The sequence below is a fragment of the Capricornis sumatraensis genome, chromosome X (assembly GCF_032405125.1).
Source record: "Capricornis sumatraensis isolate serow.1 chromosome X, serow.2, whole genome shotgun sequence".
Classification (NCBI taxonomy): Eukaryota; Metazoa; Chordata; class Mammalia; order Artiodactyla; family Bovidae; genus Capricornis; species Capricornis sumatraensis.
Genome location: NC_091092.1, coordinates 15,123,188 through 15,148,567, shown reverse-complemented (window position 1 = coordinate 15,148,567; position 25,380 = coordinate 15,123,188). Strand labels below are relative to the sequence as shown.

The 25,380-nt window shown below is 45.3% G+C and overlaps 1 protein-coding gene across 1 annotated transcript in view; it reads right to left on the bottom strand.

Moving 5' to 3' along the window:
• Nucleotides 1-1,827: 1,827 nt before the first annotated feature.
• The window catches only part of NCBP2L (nuclear cap binding protein subunit 2 like), a 52,937-nt gene continuing 29,384 nt past the window's right edge, over nucleotides 1,828-25,380 (bottom strand). The window contains exon 3 of the mRNA XM_068962533.1: nucleotides 1,828-1,952. Within this exon, the coding sequence (XP_068818634.1) occupies nucleotides 1,828-1,952 (125 nt within the window). The remainder of the gene's footprint in view (nucleotides 1,953-25,380) is intronic.

Genomic DNA, 25,380 nt, shown 5'->3' with positions numbered 1-25,380 from the left:
AAACTATTACCTCAATAAAAGGTAAATGAAGTACTTTCTTTGAAAAGTATAATGCTGAGGGTTTATAGAATCCTTTCATCTTCAAAGGACCAAGCCAAGACTCACAATAGCCAGTACACAATATGATGTCTTTCATACAAGTGCATCAACTATGAAAGAAAGGTCACAGGAATGTCCTAAGGCCACAAAGCCAATGAAACATCAGATTTGAAATGAACTCTCTGATCTCCTTGGCTCCTAGACTTGTATTTCAACCACATAAATCAAGCTGTGTGGAACCATCAGGGGAAATCTAATTCACATTGTATATCTGCATTAATTGATTGGGCAGGAAAATATTAAAATAGCAAAGACTCTTTCCCTCTCAAGGCAGTGATGAGTGGAGTGAAAAGGGGGATGTGAGCATTAGGGGTAACCAGCTGGGGTAAAATGAGAAGTAGGGGAGGGACTCTCCCTATCCAGGGTTCCCCTTCCATTGGAACATTGCCAGAGAACTGACTGGAGTATTGGAAGGGGACAGAATGGAGGTAAAGGCAGCCCTTATGGCCCACCTTAAGAATCAGAAGAATCAACCCACACTTGTACTTGTCTATTTACATAGCCTCTAATACACTTCAGACACAAACAACCATAACCATCCACCCTCCCCACACTCAGAAATCCTCAAAATGGCAAAGCTGGTTCAGAAGCCAGAGGCTGCTTGACAGGGAGCCTGGGAGTGCACAGGACCCAGGAGGCGTGTGGTTCTGGCTGGGAGATTACCGTAGGCAAGTAGGTGTGTGATTACCACGTAGGAAGAAGGCGAGTGAGTGTGAAGGCGGGTAGGGGAGTGTGGAAGAGAAAAAGTGAAGAACCCAACGACCCCAGGATCCCAATGTCCTGCTCTGAGAAGAAACGCCTCCAAGAAATGTGCTGCACGCGTTATGCTAAGTAACTGAAACCTTATCATCACCAAAAATGTTTCTGTCAATCTACTCCGCTGTTATTAATTCTTACGAGCCAGGAATGGAAAAACCCCACCTTTCCCGGGTTCTATCGCAGTCTGTCCGGGGGACCTATAAGTTTTCCCTCTCCCCCACTGAGCTGGTTTCACAGCTAGGCCAAAAATAAGGAACCACCCAGACAGAGACTCCAGGATCATTCCGTGGCAGCAAAGGGATTAAGTTTCGCCCGGCCTCCCCGCGGGCAGGGTGTCCGCAGCATCTCTGGCTGCCGCAGCCGCCGCAGCCACCACAGCCAGGCGGCCGAGGGGCGCCGCCCGGGCCAAGGAGGTGGCCGGCCGCGGGAGCGTGGGAAGGCGGTGGTGCCCTTTCCCAGACTAGCGCCCAGGCTCTCGGAGAGCCGCTCGGGGAGGGGCCCGCGCCCGACCCGGCTGGACTGCGCGGGAGGCCTAGGACCCGCCCCCGCCCCGGACCCCGGAGTGCAAACTCCGTCCCTGGAGGGCAGCGACGGGTGCCCGGGCCCCAGCGGCGCATCGGGGAGTCAGGGCCGGGCCGGGGCGCCCTCCGCCGCCGCCGCCACCTCGAGCCTCGCGGGGCCCCGTCACCCCGCCCCGCCGAGCCCCGGAGCAGCCCTCGGCCCCCGCCGGGCCCCGGCCGCACCTGAGACGCGCGGCCCGAGCCCGGGGCCGAGCCCTGCGCGGGTGGTGGCGGTCGGCCCCCGGGGCCGCGGCGAGGGGGCGCGTTTTACCCAGAGCCTTCCCGGCTGCCGGCCATGTCCTCGGCGCGCCCGAGGGCGCCGGGTGCTCGCCTGCCTCCCGCGCGAGCTGGCTCAGGCTCCGGCGCGAGCTCCCCGGCTGCCACCGCTGCCGCCGTTGCCGCCGCCGCTCTAGGCCGCCGCCCGCCTTCGCAGCCGCCGCCGCCGCGCAGCAGCCAGGATCCGCCCGCCCGCGCGCCCCGCTGGGGACAGCTCGGCGGCCGCCACGCTACCGCGGCTGGGTCTCCCGAGCCAAACTTAAGAGTTTTCGCTCCTCAGTCCAGGGGCAGCACCATGACACCGCGGCAGCACCACACTGTCATTTCCGCCGTCGCAGGGCGTGGGGGGCGGGGGGGGGGGGAGAAGGCAATCCCGACGAAAAGGGGGATGGGGTGGGGGCGAAGCGGGCTGGGGCTGCTGCCCCGAGGGAGGGAGCGCTGGGAAGGGCCCGGCAGCCGGGGCGCTCGGCCACCTTCCCCGGCTCAGCTTCTGCCGCCCCCGCCGCTCCCAGCTCCCCCTCGTTTACATGTTTTCTCCCCTGGCAGGAGTGACCGGAGAAACCTGAGCGAGCAAAGGCTGCGGGTGGGTGGGGTTCGGGTTACTACTGTACCTACCAGCTGATTCCAGCAGCCTTTCCTCCAGCGCCCTGTCATCTTGAAGGAAGACATACGGAGAGGGGCCGGAGCGGGTGTGTGTGTGTGTGTGTGTGTGTGTGTAAGAGAGCGAGAGCGCCAGCAGAATGTGTGTGAAATGCAGAAGGAAGACTCTGGCCAAACTCTTCTCCCAGCCGCCAAGCCCCTGGCCCCCACAAACCCCTAGGTTAGAACAACGAAAGGGCCGTTGCCACCAGCGATGAGAAGAGAGTGCCTAGGTCCAGCGCACAGGTCCTCGGACGAAGCTGCTCAATGTAAAGTTAACTACAGAGTAAAACAAAAATAGTGGAGGAGACAGAAAAGGGCAGACAATTGAAGGAAACCCAACCCCTCTTTCTTTTTACAAAGGGAGAATGGCTGTGTTTTATTGGCCTTGGGCAGAAGTTGTGGAGATGGATTAAAGCCACCAAAATTTAAAAAAAAACAAAACCAAAAAAGTGGGGGAGGGGGGAGAGTGTAGGGCCTCATTTACACATTCAAATCCGTGATGGGCCAAACCAGAGGGTCTTTAATAAGAGGACAATGGGACAGATGTTAGCTATATACAGGTATTCAATGTCCCTAATAAGCTAATTGGTCCAGGTGGAACCCAGACGCGTTCATTGGTCTGGAGTCCGCCCGTGGGACCTGTCATTGGCTGAGACCACCGACCCACTCCTCGAGGAGGGTGGGAGAGGGAGGGAGGAGGAGGCCCCAGAGGAGATTCTGTACCTCACATAGGGAAATGAAGGGGATTTTTTAAAAAAGGCAAGATGAAGGGGAAAGGAGTGAGAAAATGGGAGGAAAGAACCCCCTCTCCCATAGCTCTCTCATTACCTTCGGTGGGAATGAGTCCAGAAAAATTAAGGTAATTCTGGGTGTATCCCATCAGGGAACCAATAGTAATTAGCCAACACCCCTGTTAAACAATGTTCAAGAGAGCACTGAGGTGGAAAGGAAGGCAAAAATCACAACCAAGCTATCCTGATGAAAGTCTGGCCCTAAGAAAAGTAAAAGTTAATGAGTCACACCAAAAACACAAGCAAAAATAAAGCTAAACTAGACAAGAGGGACTACATTGAACTTAAAAACTTCTGTGCAGCAGAAGAATCAACAGTGAAAAGGCAAAAATAGAAAATATTTGCAAACCACGTATCTGGTAAGAGGTTAATAGGTAAAGAACTCCTACAATCCAATAACAAAGTAAACATCACGATTAAAAAATGGGCAAAGGACTCAAATAGACGTTTCTCCAAAGAAGATAAACAAATGGCCAATAAGCATATGAAAAGATGCTCAGCATCGCTAATCATCAGGGAAATGGAAACCAAAACCACAATAAGATATTATCTCACACTCATTAGGCTGACAAGTATTTAAAATAAAACAGAAAATAGTAAGTGTTGGTAAGGATGTGGAGAAATTGGAAGACTGTTCGCAGTTGGTAGGAATGTAAAGTGGTGCAACTGCTATGGAAAACAGTGAGGAGGTTCCTCAAGAAATTAAAAATAGAACTACCATGTGATTCAGCAATTCCACTTCTGGAAATATATCTGAAAGAATTGAAAGCAGACTCTCAGAGAGATATTTGCACCCCCATGTTTATTACAGCATTATTCACCATAGCAAGAAGTGAAAGCAACCTAAATATCCATGGAGAGATGAATGGATAAAGAAAATGTGGCATATACACTCAGGGTATGTGTACTGAATATGGCATATACAAAAAAAGAGGGAAATTAGCCTTAAAAAAGAGAGGGATCCTGCCATAGACTATGACATGGATGAACCTTGAAGATAATATGCTAGCTAAGTGAAATAAGCCAGTCACAAAAGGAGGAACACTGTATGATGCCACTTACAGGAGGTACCTAAAGTAGTCAGACTCATAGAAACAAAAAGTAGAATTATGCACTCCAGGGGCTAGGGGGAAGGGGAAGAGAATTGTTTTGTGGATGTGGAGTTTCAATCAAGCAGGACTGAGGTCAGGGGTTCTGGGGAATCTGTTGCGTGAAGCTGTGCATGTGGTTGTATTGTACACTTAGAAATTGCTGAGAGGGTGAATTGTATGCTACATGCTTTTTGTCACAATAAAAAATTAATTTTTAAAAAATTGAGTCAGAATTAAAATAGTCCTAGCATAGCAGAAGAGTGTATATGTAAGAATTGTGTGTATATATATGTATTATATATATTTACATATTGCAGATATTAAGTGAAAAGAGCAAGCTGTTTATGGTTTGTCCATCCATGTATGCTTATAGGAGTTTTCCTGGTGGCTCAGATGGTAAAGAAGCAGGAGACATGGGGTTTGATCCCTGGGTCAGGAAGATCCCCTGGAGAAGGAAATGGCATCCCATTCCAGCCCGGAGGAGCCCATGGGCAGAGGAGCCTGGCAGGCTATAGTCCATGGGGTAACAAAGAGTCGGACACGTCTGATTGACTAACATTTTTGCTTTCATTTATGCTTACATGTGTATAGACTTCGGTAAAGATACCTAAGAAACTGATTGCCTAGCTCCCTGGGAGTCAAGCATTTATGATTATGTAACACTGTGAATGTACTTAATACCACCGAATTATACACTCAAAAAATGATAACAAAGGTAATTTTTGCATTATGTTTATTTTAATACAATAAAACAAATTTAAAAATTAAAAGAATGAAAAGGTATATATAACAGGTAGAGATTATTGAATTTGTGTAAGAAAGTAGATGTATGTATATGCCAGTAAAGGCATAGAATGTAACAGGGAAGCACAGTGTAAAATAGCAAGAGCCGAGAATTGTGGTGGATGTTGAGGGGATTGTTCAGGTTTGAGTCTATATATTTTAAAACTGAATATTCTACAATGAGAATTTCTCTTGCAGTAAAACAAAATTTAAGGTATGTCTTCAAAAACCCAAAGTTGAGTCAGAAGTCAATTGATCCCTGAGAATTCTTTAACGTCACTTGATATCATCCCTACTGAGAGGTGAAGAATTTTCTGAAACGTGAAGAAGCAATCACTTTTATCACAGACACACCAGAACCAAGCTAACTGCTCTTGGCTGAACTGTCGCTTAAAGGAAACTTGCTTTTAATGGCTTTTATCATCCTTCAGAAATCACCTTTCCTTCAGTTTTTTAAAATTAATTTTTATTGGCATATAGCTGATTTTCTTTATAGTCCAACTCTCATGGGAGAAGACTCTTGAGAGTCCCTTGGACTGCAAGGAGATCCAACCAGTCCATTCTAAAGAAGATCAGTCCTGGGTGTTCATTGGAAGGACTGATGTTGAAGCTGAAACTCCAATACTTTGGCCATCTGATGCGAAGAGCTGACTCATTTGAAAAGACCCTGATGCTGGGAAAGATTGAGGGCAGGAGGAGAAGAAGACAACAGAGGAGGAGATGGCTGGATGGCATCACCGACTCAATGGATGTGGGTTTGGGTGGACTCCGGGAATTGGTGATGGACAGGGAGGCCTGGCGTGCTGCGATTCTTGGGGTCGCAAAGAGTCTGACACGACTGAGCGACTGAACTGAACTGATAGCTGATTTAAAATGTTGTGTTAGTTTTAGGTGTACTGCAAAGTGAATCAGTTATACATACACACATATATATGTACTCTTTTTTAGATTTTATTCCCATATGGGCCATTACAGAGTATTGAGTAGAGTTCCCTGTGCTAAACAGCGATCCCAAGGACTATACAGTCCATGGAATTCTCCAGGCCAGAATACTGGAGTGGGTAGCCTTTCCCTTCTCCAGGGGATCTTCCCAACCCAGGTCTCCTGCTTCGCGGGCAGATTCATTACCAGCTGAGCCACAAGCGATGGCCAAGAGTACTGGAGCGGGTAGCCTATCCCTTCTCCAGCAGATCTTTCTGACCCAGGGATTGAACCAGGGTCTCCTGCATTGCAGGCAGATTCTTTACCAACTGACCTATCAGGGAAGCCCAAACAGCAGGTCCTTCTTAGTTATCTATTTTATACATGTGTGCGTGCTAAATCACTTCAGTTGTGTCTGACTCTTTGTGACCCGCCAAAATCCTCTACCCATGGGATTCTCCAGGCAAGAATGCTGGAGTGGTTTGCAATGCCCTCCCTCCTCTAGCAGATCTTCCAGACCTAGGGATCTGATCTGCGTCTCTTATGTCTCCTGCATTGCCAGGTAGATTCTTTACCACTTGCGCCACCTGGGAAGCCCTATTTTACACATGAAAAGTGAAAGTAAAGTCACTCAGTGTCCGACTCTTTGTGACCCCATGGACTGTAGCCCATCAGGCTCCTCCATCCACGGAATTGTCTAGGCAAGAGTACTGGAGTGGGTTGCCATTTCCTTCTCCAGGGGATCTCCTCGACCCAGGGATCAAACCCGGGTCTCCTGCATTGCAGGCAGACGATTTACCATCTGAGCCACCAGGGAAGTTATTTTATACATAGTGGTTGGTATATCCCTTCCCACTTCTTCCCTTTGTATCCATATGTTTGTTCTCTACATATGTGTCTCTGTTTCTGCTTTGCAAAATAAGTTCATCTGTACTAATTTTCTAGATTCCAAATATAAGTGATATTATATGGTATTTGTTTGTCTCTCTCTGACTTACTTCATTGTGTATGACTTTAATAGTCTTACCCAAGCGTCCAGTGCTTTCAAACTGGTCTCTGGCTTACCAGAGCTCTATACAGAGTGCCCCAACCCCATCAGATGGTCAATACTGAAATCAGATTGAGTATATTATTTGCAACCAAAGATGGAGAAGCTCTATACAGTCAGCAAAAACAAGACAGGGAGCTGACTGTGGCTCAGATCATGAACTCTTTATTGCCAAATTCAGACTGGAATTGAATAAAGTAGGGAAAACCACTAGACCATTAGTTATGACCTGAATCAAATCCCTTATGATTATACAGTGGAAGTGACAAGTAGATTCAAGGGATTAGATCTGATAGACAGAGTGCCTGAAGAACTATGGATGGAGCTTCGTGACGTTGTACACGAAGCATTGATCAAGACTATCCCCCCAGAAAAAAAAATGCAAAAAAGGTAAAATGGTTGTCTGAGGAGGCCTTACAAATAGCTGAGGAAAGAAGAGAACTGAAAGGCAAAGGAGAAAAGGAAAGATATACCCATTTGAATGCAGAGTTCCAAAGAATAGCAAGGAAAGATAAGAAAGCCTTCCTCAGTGATCAATGCAAAGAAATAGAGGAAAACAATAGAATAGGAAAGACTAGAGATCTCTTCAAGAAAATTAGAGATACAAGGGAATATTTCATGCAAAGATGGGCACAATAAAGGACAGAAATGGTATGGACCTAACAGAAGCAGAAGATATTGAGAAGAAGTGTTAAGAATACACAGATGCATGCATGCTAAGTCGCTTCAGTCAATCGTGTCCAACTCTGTGCAACCCCATAGACAGCAGCCCACCAGACTCCTCTGTCCACAGGATTCTCTAGGCAAGAATACTGGAGTGGGTTGCCATTTCCTTCTCCTAGAATACACAGAAGAGCTATACAAAAAACATCTTCATGACCCAGATAACCACGATGGTGTGATCACTCACCTAGAGACAAACATCCTGGAATGCAAAGTTAAGTGGGCCTTAGGAAGCATCACTACGAACAAAGCTAGTGGAGGTGATGGATATCCAGTTGAGCTATTTCAAATCCTAAAAGATGATGCTGTGAAAGTGCTGCATTCAATATGCCAGCAAATTTGGAAAACTCAGCAGTGGCCACAGGACTGGAAAAAGTCAGTTTTCATTCCAATCTCAAAGTAAGGCAATGCCAAAGAATGCTCAAACTACAGCACAATTGCACTCATCTCACATGCTAGCAAAATAATGCTCAAAATCCTCCAAGCCAGGCTTCAACAGTATGTGAACTGTGAACTCCCAGATGTTCAAGCTGGTTTCAGAAAAGGCAAAGGAACCAGAGATCAAATTGCCAACATCTGCTGGATCATTGAAAAAGCAAGAGAGTTCCAGAAAAACGTCTACTTCTGCTTTATTGACTACGCCAAAGCCTTTGACTAAGTGAATCACAACAAACTGTGGAAAATTCTTAAGGAGATGGGAATACCAGACCACCTGACCTGCCTCCTGAGAAATCTGCATGCAGGTCAAGAAGCAACAGTTAGAACTGGACATGGAACAATCGACTGATTCCAAATCAGGAAAGGAGTACTTCAAGGCTGTATATTGTCACCCTGCTTATTTAACTTATATGCACAGTAAATCATGCAAAATGCCAGGCTGGAAGAAGCACAAGCTGGAATCAAGACTGCTGGGAAAAATATCAATAACCTCAGATATGCAGATGACACCACGCTTACGGCAAAAAGTGAAGAACTAAAGAGCCTCTTGATGAGAGTGAAAGAGGAGAGTGAAAAAGTTGGCTTAAAACTCAACATTCAGAAAACTAGATCACGGCATCCAGTCCCATCACTTCATGGCAAATAGGTGGGGAAACAATGGAAACAATGAGAGACTTTATTTTGGGGGCCTTTTAAATCACTGCAGGTGGTGACTGCAGCCATGAAATTAAAAGACACTGTTCCTTTGACGAAAACTATGACCAACCTAGACAGCATATTAAAAAGCAGGGACTTTACTTTGCCAACAAAGGTCCATATAGTCAAAGCTATGGTTTTTCTGGTAGTCATGTATGGATGTGAGAGTTGGACTACAAAGAAAGCTGAATGCCGAAAAATTGATGCTTTTGAACTGTGGTGTTGGAGAAGACTCTTGAGAGTCCCTTGGACTGCAAGGAAATCCAACCAGTCCATCCTAAGGGAAATCCGTCCTGAATATTCTTTGGGAGGACTGATGCTGAAGCTGAAACTCCAATACTTTGGCCACCTGATGTGAAGAACTGACTCATTGGAAAAGACCCTGATGCTGGGAAAGATTGAAGGCGGGAGGAGAAGGGGATGACAGAGGATGAGATGGTTGGATGGCATCACTGACTTGATGGACATGAGTAAGCTCTGGGAGTAGGTGATGGACAGGGAGGCCTGGTGTGCTGCAGTCCATGGGGTCACAAAGGGTCGGACACGACTGAGTGACTGAACTGAAATGACTTACTTTATTGTGTATGACTTTAGTAGTCTTACCTAAGCCTCCAGCTCTTTCAAACTGGTTTCTGGTTTACCAAAGCTCTGTACAGAGTGCCACAACCTCCTCTTCCCTCCCCAATCAGCAGCCCATATTCTGAATCTTTCCTATTTCCTCCTCAAAACTTAAAACTGCTTCTGGGTTCCTTTCACAAAGGACCTTACTGATAAAGGATTTCAGTCAACTAATTTGAGCTAAATATTAGTAACTTCATTTGTCTCTCTGTTAGTAATGTTTTAATTTTAATGGAGGCCTTCCATGTATTAAAGCAATGACTAATAGTGTGGGTGGGTGTGAATGAGGGTGTGGAGATTTCACTAATCACATCCCATAAGCAACCAGTTTGAAAATATCTCCACTTTCAGTGGTTTTATGCAAATTATCCCTGTAAATGTATTAGAGTAAATGTTTTGTGTCTGGCAGGAGATGCGAAATCGGCTGGGAGTATGTGATGAAATTATTTGTCTGTAATTATTTAATGGTTACCTTTGTATATAGCATGTGTTGATCCTATTAGCAAAAGAAATCAGGCCCATGGGAAAAAAAGGACATCTGACAAATTCTGCTTGAGGTGTTTAATTGAATTAAGCTGAGGCAGACTCAGGACACCACAGTCCTAGAGGATGAATGGGACAGCTCATGGGCTCTTTTTTTCCTAACTACAAATAGGGGGGCAGGGTAGGCGGAGGAATGCTCAAGATACTTTCCACAGAGAGAAGCACAGAGCCCAGTCTGTTTCAGAAGGAAAAAATCACAGAAGGGAGATTTTGTTGCACAAGAGCATTGTTGCTTCTGCAGAAGGGAACCTTCATACTGCTCTCAAAAGAAGTGGCTAGTTGTCTGAAATCCAGAAGTTGACTGAAGGCTTTTCTAACCAGTGAGCTCTTAACAAGATGGTGAGAAGAAAAGTACTTTGGCATGGGCTCATCTATAGGACATTGTTCTAAAACCAGTTGTGAACATGCCACGTTCAAATAAATACGTTCCCAGTATGGAGAAATGGCATGCTCCTAGCCCTTCTTATTCACCTTTGAACTCTATCCTGGTATTGCTTTCATTAACTTTGTAATTTATTTGAATTATTCTGTTTGTTACAATAAACATATCTGTTTGAAATCTATGGTACAGTGGTAAATGCTTTCCTAGAGTTTTAATTAGCCTTTAGGACCAAGCCTAAAACTTGAGGTTCACCATGCTTTCCTAACCAGCTCACCAGGTCACTTACAATCTAGTAGTGTCTATGACCCCATGTCCTCCAAGTTTTGTTCCCATTTCCAATGGGCTCTGTTGCTTCCTCCTGCTGCTCTTCAACCTCTGAAGGTTGGTGTGACCCAAGCCTTGGTCCCTGGCTCTCTTCTATGCCTACATTCACTTCCTAGGTGACCTCTTCTAGTCCTATGTTTTAAGTACAATCCCCACTTTAGCTCTCCAGCTCAGACCTCTCCCCTGAGTTTAGACTTGCTTATCCACCTGACTATTTCATATCTTCACCTGGTTGCCTCATGGACAGCACTAACCTTTTTTCTTCTGGGCTGCGCTGAGTCTTGGTTGCTGCTCTGGTCTTTGTACTCTCTATCTTCAGTGCACAGGCTTCTCATTGTGGTGGCTTCTCTTGTTGTGGAGCACTGGCTCTGGGGTGCACAGGCTTCAGTAGTTGCAGCTCCCTGGCTCTACAGCACAGGCTCAGAAGTTGTGGCACATGGGCTTAGCATGTGGGATCCTCCCGGACCATGGATCGAACCCATGTACCCTGCATTGCGATGTGGATTCTTTACCACAGAGCCAACAGGGAAGCCCAGCACTAACTTAATGTTACCAAAAGAAACCCCTTGGTTTTCATTACTGCGCAGCTCAGTCAATGACACCACCCAATTGCTTAAACCAGACCCTGCGATGTTATCTTTGATGCTCTCCTCGCCCCAACACGCAATGTTCAATCCATCATCAAGTCTTACTTTGGTCTCCCCTCCTCTACTTTTGGGAAGCCCTGGTGGCTCAGCGGTAAAGAATCTGCCTGCAGTACAGGTGACACAGGAGACTTGGTTTTGATCCCTGGGTCAGAAAGATCCCCTGGAGAAGGGAATGACAATACCACTACAGTATTCTTGCCTGGGAAATCCCACAGACAGAAGAGCCTGCTGGTCTATAGTCCATAGGGTCACAAAAGAGTTGGACACAACTTAGTGACTAAACAACTTCTTTTGCCCTCTTACAATCACTTAAAATTGCTCTTTTAAAAGTTATCAGATTTTACTTTCTTCTCTCTGGCCATTGCTTGACATAGTCTCTAAGACTTGGCATTTGCTGGCCCTTATCTACCTCTCCCACTTCATCCTGTTATACTCTTGGCCTTACAATCCAAACACACTAGCCTTCTGACACCCCTTGAACCACAAGCTCTTGGCCACCCCAAAAACCTTGCATGTGCTCTCCCTCTGCTGGAGTGCTCTCCCTTCCGCTCTTCACATGGCTGTTCTAATTCCTTCTTGTTATGCATCACCTACTCCAAGAAGCCTTCCCTGATTACCCCATCTAAAGTAACCTCTTCACATTTTTCCCTAATATAACACCCTCCAGGACACTTACTGCTAGCTAAATTTACCATATGTGTTTATTATATTTCCCCCACCATGCACATGCGCGTGCACACACACACACACACACACACACACACAGCACACACAAGCATATATATTCCATGAGAACAAGAACTTTGTCTCTATTACTGATGCCTCTCCAACAACTAGAACAGTACCTAGCTCATAGTAGATGCTCATATTTGATGGATGGATGGCAAAGGACAGGAAAGAGTGCAGTCCAGAGATGACTTTCATCACACTGATTCAAATTTATTCCAATCTTCCATCTGCAATGAGAACATCACATAGAAAGGATCTCTTGGCAGAAATTTATAGCAGATTCATGCAAAGAGGCCAGACACATTTCTCTGTGCCTCAACTGCTTAAATGCTAGCAATTTTCAAACTGACCCAAGAAACGCTAGTGTCCCTCAGGGTATTAACTGGTGTTCCGAGAAAAATGAATTCGATCAAGTAAGTTTAGGAAACGTTGCACATCAAATCTCTCTCTCTCAGAGACTCTGCATACATTAGCATATTAAGGCTTTAAGAAGTCTTTCCAGAAATAAAACCTATTTTAGCTTTGCTTAGCATTTTCCAGATATATTTGACCCTGGAACTTTCATGTTTTACTCACTAATTGATATCCCACAGGATACTAGCATCTCTCAAAATACAGTTTTGGAAATACTGTCACAGATATAGACATAGATAAATATGTATAGAAAGACATAGAGATAGGCTTCCCTTGTCTATAAATAAATATCTATAAATGTCTATAAATATATATATATATACTGGGTATTAATCAGAGTTTACTTCAGGAACCAGAGATCAAATTGCCAACATCTATTGGATCATAGAAAAAAGCAAGAAAGTGCCAGAAAAAAACATCTACTTCTGTTTTATTGACTGCACCAAAGCCTTTGACTGTGTGGATCACAACAAACTGTGGAAAATTCTTAAAGAAATGGGAATACCAGACCACCTGACCTGCCTCCTGAGAAATCTGCATGCAGGTCAAGAAGCAACAGTTAGAACTGAATATGGAACAACAGACTGATTCCAAATAGGAAAAGGAGTACGTCAAGGCTGTATATTGTCACCCTGCTTATTTAAATTATACACAGAGTACCTCATGAAAAATGCTGGGCTGGATGAAACACAAGCTGGAATCAAGATTGCTGGGAAAAATATCAATAACCTCAGATATGCAAATGACACCACTGTTATGGCGGAAAGCGAAGAACTAAAGAGCCTCTTGATGAAAGTGAAAGAGGAGACTGGAAAAGTTGGCTTCAAACTCAACATTCAGAAAACTAAGATCATGGCATCTGGTCCCATCACTTCATGGGAAATAGATGGGGAAACAGTGGAAACAGAGACTTTATTTTGGGGGTCTTTTAAATCACTGCAGATGGTGACTGCAGCCATAAAATTAAAAGATGCTTGTCCCTTGGAAGAAAAGCTATGACCAACCTAGATAGCATATTAAAAAGCAGAGATATTACTTTGCCAACAAAGGTCTGTCTAGTCAAAGCTATTGTTTTTCTGTACTCATGTATGGATGTGAGAGCTGGACTATAAAGAAAGCTGAGCACCAAAGAATTGATGCTTTTGAACTGTGGTGTTGGAGAAGATTCTTGAGAGTCCCTTGGACTGCAAGGAGATCCATCCAGTCCATCCTGAAGGAAATTAGTCCTGAATATTCATTGGAAGGACTGATGCTGAAGCTGAAACTCCAACACTTTGGCCACCTGATGCGAAGAACTAACTCATTGGAAAAGACCCTGATGCTGGGAAAGATTGAAGGTGGGAGAAGGGTATGACAGGGGATGAGATGGTTGGATGGCATCACCGACTTGATGGACATGAGTTTGACTAAGCTCTGGGAGTTGGTAATGGACAGGGAAGCCTGGCATGCTGCAGCCCATGAGGTTGCAAAGAATTGGACATGACTGAGTGACTGAACTGAACTGAACTGACTTCAGGTCCATGACCATAAATTCCAATTCAAAAATACCCGTGAAATGAAGTTGAATGGGATTCAAGTTTAAAATAAAGCAGCAGTTGGAGATAGTGCTTTCTGTTACTATCAACTGGCCTGCAATGGGTTAACAGTGCTGCTTTAAATAAGTTCAAATCTTCTAGCCTGGATGAATTACTCCCTAGGCAATGAGAATGTACAAGTACAATCAAAGAACCACTGTCAGTGATCATTGGGAAATCATACACATGGGAGAAGTATCAGTATCAGATCCTCAAAGATTGGAGATGATGGGCTTTCAAAGGAGGAAAGGTAGTAGATTCTAAAAGCTACAGACCAGTGTGGACTTAATGTGGATCCAGGATAAGATTCATTATCATTCATTCCTCTAACCCATTTCAGTACTTCTTTCTGTTCCTTGTGGCTCAGCTGGTAAAGAATCCGCCTGCAATGCGGGAGATCTGGGTTCGATCCCTGGGTTGGGAAGAGCCCCTGGAGAAGGGAAAGGCTACCCACTCCAATACTCTGGCCTGGAGAATTCCATGGACTGTATAGTTCACGGGGTTGCAAAGAGTCAGACACAACTGGGCAACTTTCACTTTTCTGTTCCTTGAACCCTCCAAGCTCAGCCCTGAGTAGGGCCTTTGTGTTTGCTATTCTTTTTGCTTAGAGCAGGGGTGGACAAACTTCTTCTCTAATGAGCCAAATAGTAAATATTTTTGGCTTTTGGGCCGTATGGTCTCTGTCGCAACTACTCAGCTCTGAGCAAAAGCAGCCACAGATGATGCGTAAATAATCAAACTTTATTTACAAAAACAGGCTGGGGTCCAGATTGTGCCCAAGGGTCATCTTTGGTCTACCTTGAGTGTCCTTTGCCAGGATTGTTATAATACATACCTTTTTGTTCAAATTCAATTCAAACATCCTTGTCTCAGGGTACACCATCCAAAGCAGCTATGCATTTACTTGCTTCCAAATCATTCAATTTTAATTACTTCCATTGCACCCATCACTAACTTGTATTTTTTTGTTTATTGGCTTGTCCCCATGTGCCCACACACAACAGAATAACTAACACTTGTTGAGCTCTTTTGATGTACCAGACACTGTTTAAAGCATTTTACATGTATTAGCTCTTTTAATCTTAATAATAATCTCAGAGCAATAATCCTTATTTTCCCCATTTTATAGATGAAGAAACCAGGGCTGAGAGATTAAGTAATTTATCCATAGTCACGCAGTTTAGCAGGTAGTGTTTCCAGGATTTAGACCCAGGCTTATAACCATTATGCTACTGTGATATTGTGATTTATAATAAGAAATATATATTTGGCTGTCCTCCTTGTTCCTGGCACAAAGCTCCTAAAACTTTCAGAATTTCCTAAGTGATGAGAGTGAAAAATGTGTTTTTCTTATGTTAATGAGCTGAATTTTGGATCACACCCAAGGTAGGATGCTGGTTGCCAGGGGACCTCCAGGGAGGGGAGGGGCTGGAGGTTGATTTAGCCAATGGCCAGTGATTTAAATCAATGATTCCTATGTAATGAAGATTCCATAAAGATCCAAAAGACAAGATTTGGAGAGCTTCCAGATTGATGAACGTATTTTTTTTAGAGTATAATTGCTTTACAACGTTATGTTAGTTTCTGCTGTACAATGAAATGAATCACTATATGTATACGTATATCCCCTCCCTCTTGAACCTCCCCCCTCCAGCCATCTAGGTGGAGAACACATACTGATGCTGGGAGATTGGGCACACAGAAAGGGCTTGGAAACTTGGTATCCCTTCCCAAATACCTTGTGCTATGCATCTCTATCATTTAGCTGTTTCTAAGATTATATCTTTTAATAATAAACTGGTCATCTTGTAAGTAAAATGATTCTCTGAGTTCTAGGAGCCATACTAGTAAATTAACCAAACTCAAGGAGGGGGTCATTGGAACCTCAAATCTCCAGCCTGTACTTGCAGAAGTACAGGTAACCACCTGGTATTGTCATTGGCATCTAAAGGGCAAGGGGCATCTTAGAGGGCTGAGCCATTAACCTATGGGATCTGACACTTATGTCCAGGTGGATAGTGCCAGGATTGTGTTGAATTGTAGCACACCCAGCTGGTGTGGGAAAATTGCCTGGTGGTATGGGGAAAACTCTGCATATAAGTTAAATAAGCAGGGTGACAATATACAGCCTTGACGTCCTCCTTCTCCTATTTGGAACCAGTCTGTTGTTCTGACTGTTCTGACCAGTCTGACCAGTTCTGACTGTTGCTTCCTGACCTGCATACAGGTTTCTCAAGAGGCAGGTCAGGTGGTCTGGTATTCCCATCTCTTTCAGAATTTTCCACAGTTTATTGTGATCCACACAGTCAAAGGCTTGGGCATAGTCAGTAAAGCAGAAATAGATGTTTTTCTGGAACTCTCTTGCTTTCTCCATGATCCAGTGGATGTCAGCAATTTGATCTCTGGTTCCTCTGCCTTTTCCAAAACCAGCTTGAACATCTAGAATTTCACGGTTCACGTATTGCTGAAGCCTGGCTTGGAGAATTTTGAGCATTACTTTACTAGCGTGTGAGATGAGTGCAACTGTGTGCTGGTTTGAGCATTCTTTGGCATTGTCTTTCTTTGGGATTGGAATGAAAACTGAGCTTTTCCAGTCCTGTGGCCACTGCTGAGTTTTCCAAATTTGCTGGCATATTGAGTGCAGCACTTTCACAGCATCATCTTTCAGGATTTGAAATAGCTCAACTGGAATTTCATCACCTCCACTAGCTTCGTTTGTAGCGATGCTTTCTAAGGCCCACTTGACTTCACATTCCAGGATGTCTGGCTCTAGATGAGTGATCACACCATCGTGATTATCTGGGTTGTGAAGATCTTTTTTGTACAGTTCTTCTGTGTATTCTTGCCACCTCTTCTTAGTATCTTCTGCTTCTGTTAGGTCCAGACCATTTCTGTCCTTTATCGAGTCCATCTTCGCATGAAATGTTCCCTTGGGATCTCTAATTTTCTTGAAGAGATCTCTAGTCTTTCCCATTCTGTTGTATTCCTCTATGTCTCTGCATTGATCTCTGTGGAAGGCTTTCTCATCTCTCCTTGATATTCTTTGGAACTCTGCATTCAGATGCTTATATCTTTCCTTTTCTCCTTTGCTGTTTGCTTCTCTTCTTTTCACAGCTGTCCTGGGAAGCAAAGGCCTCCCCAGACAGCCATTTTCCTTTTTTGCATTTCCTGTCCATGGGGATGGTCTGGATCCCTGTCTGCTGGACAACGTCACAAACCTCCATCCATAGTTCATCAGGCACTATCTCTATCAGATCTAGTCCCTTTGGACTGGCCAAATACAAAAATCTGACGAAACCAGTTACTGGCAAGGATGAGGAACAACAGGAACTCTCATTTGTTGTTAGTGGGAATGCAAAATGGTACAGTCACTTTGGAAGCAATGTCTTACATAGCTAAACCTTGTCATACGGTATGATCTAGCAATTTTGCCCCTAGATAGTGCACCAGGTGATTTGAAAGCTAATGCCCACACAGAAACATGCACCCGAATTGTATAAAGCTTAACTCATACTCTGTCTCTCTCTCTCTCTCTCTCTCTCTCTCTCACACACACACACACACAAATTGGAGGCAACCAAAATGTCCTTTACTACCTGAATGTTTAAACTAACTACAGAACATCAATATAACAGAATATTATTGAAGAATAAAAAGAAATGGGCTATCAAATCACAAAAAGAAATGGATGAAACTTAATGATGTTATTAAGTATAATAAGCTAGTCTGGGAAAGGTTATACACTGTGAAAGTTGCTCAGTCATGTCTGACTCTTTGTGACTCCGTGGACTGTAAGTCCATGGAATTCTCCAGGCCAGAATACTGGAGTGGGTAGCCTTTCCCTTCTCCAGGGGATCTTCCCAAGCCAGGGATCGAATGCAGGTCTCTCAGTCTGGGAAAGGTTATACACTGCATGATACCAATTATACCACATTCTGGAAAAGGTAAAACTAGTGCAAATAAAAAATAGCAGAGGCTTTTTTTCCTTTTGCTTCAAAATACTTTTATTGGTTTGGATACAGTTTGTCAACACTCAACTACTCTTCTTCCTTGATGTGAAAATCCACTTCATCGGGGTCTCCGGTGTCCCCGTAACTCATATACCGTAGTGTTATTCTGTGCATCACCAAGAGCCTCGATATTGGGACATTGGCGTCTATCACCGGTTGCCGCGATGAGTTTCAGATTCCGCATCCTGGACACAAGGTTCACAAGTTTCGTCTTGACCTGGGTTAAGGCACCGCACCTAGAGTCTTTGTCGGGGGAAGCCTTTATCTTCTTTCTTCCTGGAGGGCCAGATGAACAGCCCTGACGGCCAGGAGGAGTGCACATGTTACTTTCGTCATCGCCTCCGGGAAACTTCAGGATCACCAAAAACACGAGGAAGATTAACAGCCAGTGCAAATTTCTCCGAAACCAGCCTGGGGCATGCTCTGCTTGATTCTGCCGAATTCGGAAGTGCCTTCCGCTGGGCACCATCCATGGGGGTTCTTCGGCTTCATCTCTCAGGACATAAAACATATAGGAAAAGACAAACGAGACAAATGTAGACCAAAAAAATACCCATATCACAGACCGCATCGTGAGCTGAGATGAAGTGGCTCCCGGTGCGCTGGTCTGCGCTGGCACCTGGAGACTGAGGACCAGGCAGGGCTGGGCCCTTGGTGACGTCACAGAGGGCCCCGCCCCCACCAGAACCCATGTGGCCATGGTATGACTTCAGAGCAGAGGGTAAGGAGGCCTGCAGGGGTCAACCGGGAGTGGGGCTTAAAAGGACATGGGGACATTTCCAGTGGGCAGTTGAAAAAGAGGCGAGGAGTGACAGAGTGCCATCTCCATGCCAGTGTATTCTTTCTGAACCTGGTGTTCTCCTGGGAGGGTGGGTCCATCTTCTGTTTTTATTTTTCCATTTGTTGAATCCAGACACTGTGGTGAGCAGAGCAGACCCAGGGGCATGTGCCCCTGTGGAGCAGAGAGCCAAGTGGGAAAGAAAGATATTAAGCCAGAGGCCACAAACTAGGAGCCACTGGTGTTCTGTGCGGCCTGCCACTGTTCCTAAAAATGATTGTGCCCAGGGCTAAGTCCTGTCTGACTCTTTGCCACCCCATGGACTGTAGCCTGCCAGGTTCCTCTGGAGACGGAAAGTCAGGGGCATCACCAGTGATGCAGTAGGGGTGGGCAATGAGGTGGGTACTCTCTAAGATCCCTCCCAGATCAGAGGTTCTATGATCCTGCATGGCAGTTTCCCAGAGGGCAGGGATGCACCTCCCAGGCAACAAGCAGCAGAACTGGCACATCTCTGGGGAAGTGCTGAGTTGGCAAAACTACACTAGCTCTGATGCCCCTGTGGATGAGCAAGTGCTGGCTGCACTCCTCCTCCCCGTCTGTGCACGTTTAACCGCTACATGTGTTTGAAGGTGACCTTGCTCTGCAGGTGTGGCTTGAGAGCTGTGTTTCTTTCTTCTCTAGGAAGACGACCCTTCTTTGTGCTGTGCGAGTTGATGATCTGAATGAATGTGTATGGCTGCAGCACTCGGCACTTTGCCTTTCTGTCTGGGCCGGTGGTTTTCACACTTGAGTGTGTATCAGGGTCACCTAGAGGACTTGCAAAGTCCCATTTTGCTGGATCTCAGTCCTCAGTCAGTCCTGGGTGAGACTTGAAGACTGGCACTTCTGCACGTCTCTGGGCAACACTGAGAACCACCCTGCAGACAATGGCTTCACTCACAAAGACGTGGCTTCCCTCTGACTGCTGTGCACTGAACCTGAGGGCCCAGTGGGAGTGGAGAGGCAGCAAGAGCACCGAACTGGAGCCTGAAGACCAAGGTTCTACACTGCACCTGCGCTCTAGCGAGCTGTGTGACCTTAGGCAAGCCTCAGCACCTCTCTGCGCCCATAGCTGCCTCACAGGCACAAGGGCACGATGAAGTTGGTGACTGCTACTCTGGGTGTTTCTGAAATTCAGATTTGGTCTGTCACTCTTGTCCCCAGCCTAGCCTTCCCAATTGGGAAGCCAGATACCCCCACAGCACGCCACCCCCAAGCATCCAAGTGCCCACTTCTGTCCATAATCACCCCCAGCTGGAGTGGTCCACTTGCTTGGGGGTCTCCTTCTACAGCCAGCCCTGTGTATGGAGCCCAAAGGGTGAAACTGGTGTCTCCCTCTTAGAGATCCACATCTACCACTTGGGGGTATGTGTGTCTTGCGTGTGCTACTTGAAACGCCTTTTAGCGCAGAGATAAGGATACAGAATCCTAGAGGTAGTCTCCTGATGGTAAAATTCTGATGCTAATGACTTACTGTGTTACCTTGGGTATGTTAGTTAACATCTCTGAGCCTCATGTACCTGACTTTAAAATGGAGAAACAGTACCTACTTCATGGGATTGCTGTGAGGACTAAATGAGATCATGTATGCAAGGCCTTTACCAGAGTGCCTGGCACATAGTAAGTACTTAACATGGTAGCTGTTGTTTCTCAAAAAGAGGATAATGGCCTCCTCTATAACATTAGAGATGCAGGAAAGCTGAAAACACTATGGTTGCAGGTGTTCTACTTTCTTAATACCTCCCATGGTACATAATAACAACAATAGGAATACATATATACTGACACTAGGGCTTCCCCGGCGGTGCTAGTGCTAACGACCCCGCCTGCCAATGCAGGACATGTAAGAGGCTGGAATTCGACCCCTCAGGGTACAATCCCTGGGTTGAGAAGATCCTCTGGAGAAGGGAATGGCAACCCACTCCAGTATTCTTGCCTGGAAAATCTCATGGACAGAGGAGCCTGGCGGGCTACCATCCACAGGGCTGCAAAGAGTCAAACACAACTGAAGTAACTTAGCATGCATGCATAGTAATACCTTATAGAAATGTATATTTCACATTTTTGAGAACACTATCCACACTAAATCCTCTCATTCCATCTTTATCACACTATAAGGACAAGGCCACCACATTTGTGTGGATCTCAGGATGAGCTGCGATGTTCTGAAAACACTGCAGTCTACAAGCCTCCCATCAGTAGGCTGCTTTTCCCTATGTGGATTTCTGCTCCTGCATGGGTGAGAGAGCATCCTGGGCCATGGCTGCCAGCTGGGGAGGCTCCAGGGACCCCATCTGGTACTCAGCCCATTTCTCTCAGGTACACATCAGGCCTAGAGGCTGCTTCCCATGTGGCATTATTGCTTGCATTCTGTTTACTGCATGCATTGCTGCTGCTGCTGCTGCTGCTGCTAAGTTGCTTCAGTCGTGTCCGAGTCTGTGTGACCCCAGAGACGGCAGCCCACCAGGCTCCCCTGTCCCAGGGATTCTCCAGGCAAGAACACTGGAGTGGGTTGCCATTTCCTTCTCCATTGTATGAAAGTGAAAAGTGAAAGGGGAGTTGCTCAGTCGTGCCCGACTCTTTGTGTCCCCATGAATCACAGCACGCCAGGCCTCCCTGTCCATCACCAACTCTCGGAGTTCACTCAAACTCACGTCCGTTAAGTCGGTGATGCCATCCAGCCATCTCATCCTCTGTCGTCCCCTTCTCCTCCTGCCCCCAATCCCTCCCAGCATCAGAGTCTTTTCCAATGAGTCAACTCTTCGCATGAGGTGGCCAAAGTACTGGAGTCTCGGCTTTAGCATCAGTCCTTCCAAAGCACAGTCAGGACTGATCTCCTTTAGAATAGACTGGTTGGATCGCCTTCCAGTCCAAGGGACTCTCAAGAGTCTTCTCCAACACCACAGTTCAAAAGCATCAATTCTTCGGCACTCAGCTTTTTTTATAGTCCAACTCTCACATCCATACATGACCACTGGAAAAACCATGTCCTTGATTCGATGGACCTTTGTTGGCAAAGTCATGTCTCTGCTTTTGAATATGCTATCTAGGTTGGCCATAACTTTCCTTCCAAGGAGTAAGCGTCTTTTCATTTCATGGCTGCAGTCACCATCTGCAGTGATTTGGGAGCTCCCCCAAATAAAGTCTGACACTGTTTCCACTGTTTCCCATGAAGTGATGGGACCAGATGCCATAATCATTGTTTTCTGAATGTTGAGCTTTAAGCCAAATTTTTCACTCTCCTCTTTCACTTGCATCAAGAGGCTCTTTAGTTCCTCTTCACTTTCTGCCATAAGGATGGTGTCATCTGCATGTCTGAGGTTATTGATATTTCTTCCGGCAATGTTGATTCCAGCCTGTGCTTCTTCCAGCCCAGCATTTCTCATGATGTACTCTCCATATAAGTTAAATAAGCGGGGTGACAATATACAGCCTTGACGTCCTCCTTCTCCTATTTGGAACCAGTCTGTTGTTCTGACTGTTCTGACCAGTCTGACCAGTTCTGACTGTTGCTTCCTGACCTGCATACAGATTTCTCAAGAGGCAGGTCAGGTGGTCTGGTATTCCCATCTCTTTCAGAATTTTCCACAGTTTATTGTGAGCCACACAGTCAAAGGCTTTGGCATAGTCAATAAAGCAGAAATAGATGTTTTTCTGGGACTCTCTTGCTTTTTCCATGATCCAGTGATGTTAGCAATTTGATCTCTGGTTCCTCTGCCTTTTCTAAAACCAGCTTGAACATCTAGAATTTCACGGTTCACGTATTGCTGAAGCCTGGCTTGGAGAATTTTGAGCATTACTTTACTAGCGTGTGAGATGAGTGCAACTGTGTGCTGGTTTGAGCATTCTTTGGCATTGTCTTTCTTTGGGATTGGAATGAAAACTGAGCTTTTCCAGTCCTGTGGCCACTGCTGAGTTTTCCAAATTTGCTGGCATATTGAGTGCAGCACTTTCACAGCATCATCTTTCAGGATTTGAAATAGCTCAACTGGAATTTCATCACCTCCACTAGCTTCGTTTGTAGCGATGCTTTCTAAGGCCCACTTGACTTCACATTCCAGGATGTCTGGCTCTAGATGAGTGATCACACCATCGTGATTATCTGGGTCGTGAAGATCTTTTTTGTACAGTTCTTCTGTGTATTCTTGCCACCTCTTCTTAGTATCTTCTGCTTCTGTTAGGTCCAGACCATTTCTGTCCTTTATCGAGTCCATCTTCGCATGAAATGTTCCCTTGGGATCTCTAATTTTCTTGAAGAGATCTCTAGTCTTTCCCATTCTATTGTTTTCCTCTATGTCTTTGCATTGATCGCTGAAGAAGGCTTTCTTATCTCTTCTTGCTATTCTTTGGAACTCTGCATTCAGATGCTTATATCTTTCCTTTTCTCCTTTGCTTTTTGCCTCTCTTCTTTTCATAGCTGTTTGTAAGGCCTCCCCAGACAGCCATTTTGCTTTTTTGCATTTCTTTTCCATGGGGATGGTCTTGATCCCTGTCTCCTATACAATGTCATGAACCTCATTCCGTAGTTCATCAGGCACTCTATCAGATCTAGGCCCTTAAATCTATTTCTCACTTCCACTGTATAATCATAAGGGATTTGATTTAGGTCATACCGGAATGGTCTAGCGGTTTTCCCTTCTTTCTTTAATTTAAATCTGAATTTGGCAATAAGGAGTTCATGATCTGAGCCACAGTCAGCTCCTGGTCTTGTTTTGTTGACTGTATAGAGCCTCTCCATCTTTGGCTGCAAAGAATATAATCAATCTGATTTCGGTGTTGACCATCTGGTGATGTCCATGTGTAGAGTCTTCTCTTGTGTTGTTGGAAGAGGGTGTTTGCTATGACCAGTGCATTTTCTTGGCAAAACTCTATTAGTCTTTGCCCTGCTTCATTCCGTATTCCAAGGCCAAATTTGCCTGTTACTCCAGGTGTTTCTTGACTTCCTACTTTTGCATTCCAGTCCCCTAGAATGAAAAGGACATCTTTTTTGGGTGTTAGTTCTAAAAGGTCTTGTAGGTCTTCATAGAACCATTCAACTTCAGCTTCTTCAGCATTACTGGTTGGGGCATAGACTTGGATTACTGTGATATTGAATGGTTTGCCTTGGAGATGAACAGAGATCATTCTGTCGTTTTTGAGATTGCATCCAAGTACTGCATTTCGGACTGTTTTGTTGACCATGATGGCTACTCCATTTCTTCTAAGGGATTCCTCCCCACAGTAGTAGATATAATGGTCATCTGAGTTAAATCACCCATTCCAGTCCATTTTAGTTCCCTGATTCCTAGAATGTCGACGTTCACCCTTGCCATCTCTTGTTTGACCACTTCCAATTTGCCTTGATTCATGGACCTGACATTCCAGGTTCGTATGCAATATTGCTCTTTACAGCATCAGACCTTGCTTCTATCACCAGTCACATCCACAACTGGGTATTGTTTTTGCTTTGGCTCCATCCCTTCATTCTTTCTGGAGTTATTTCTCCACTGATCTCCAGTAGCATGTTGGGTACCTACTGACCTTGGGAGTTCCTCTTTCAGTATCCTATCATTTTGCTTTTTCATACTGTTCATGGGGTTCTCAGGGCAAGAATACTGAAGTGGCTTGCCATTCCCTTCTCCAGTGGACCACATTCTATTATGAGAAACGCTGAACTGGAAGAAACACAAGCTGGAATCAAGACTGCCGGGAGAAATATCAATAACCTCAGATATGCAGATGAAACCACCCTTATGGCAGAAAGTGAAGAAGAACTAAAAAGCCTCTTGATGAAAGTAAAAGTGGAGAGTGAAAAAGTTGGCTTAAAGCTCAACATTCAGAAAACAAAGATTATGGCATCCAGTCCCATCACTTCATGGGAAATAGATGGGGAAACAGTGGAAACAGTGTCAGACTTTATTTTGGGGGGCTCCAAAATCACTGCAGATGGTGACTGCAGCCATGAAATTAAAAGACGCTTACTCCTTGGAAGAAAAGTTATGACCAACCTAGACAGCATATTCAAAAGCAGAGACATTACTTTGCCGACTAAGGTCCGTTTAGTCAAGGCTATGGTTTTTCCAGTAGTCATGTATGGATGTGAGAGTTGGACTGTGAAGAAGGCTAAGAGCCGAAGAATTGATGCTTTTGAACTGTGGTGTTGGAGAAGACTCTTGAGAGTCCCTTGGACTGCAAGGAGATCCTACCAGTCCATTCTCAAGGAGATCAGCCCTGGGATTTTTTTGGAAGGAATGATGCTAAAGCTGAAACTCCAGCACTTTGGCCACCTCATGCGAAGAGTTGACTCATTAGAAAAGACCCTGATGCTGGGCGGGATTGGGGGCAGGAGGAGAAGGGGACGACAGAGGATGAGATGCCTGGATGGCATCACTAACTCGATCGATGTGAGTCTGAGTGAATGCTGGGAGTTGGTGATGGACAGGGAGGCCTGGAGTGCTGCGATTCATGGGGTCACAAAGAGTCGGACACGACTGAGAGACTGAACTGAACTGATGG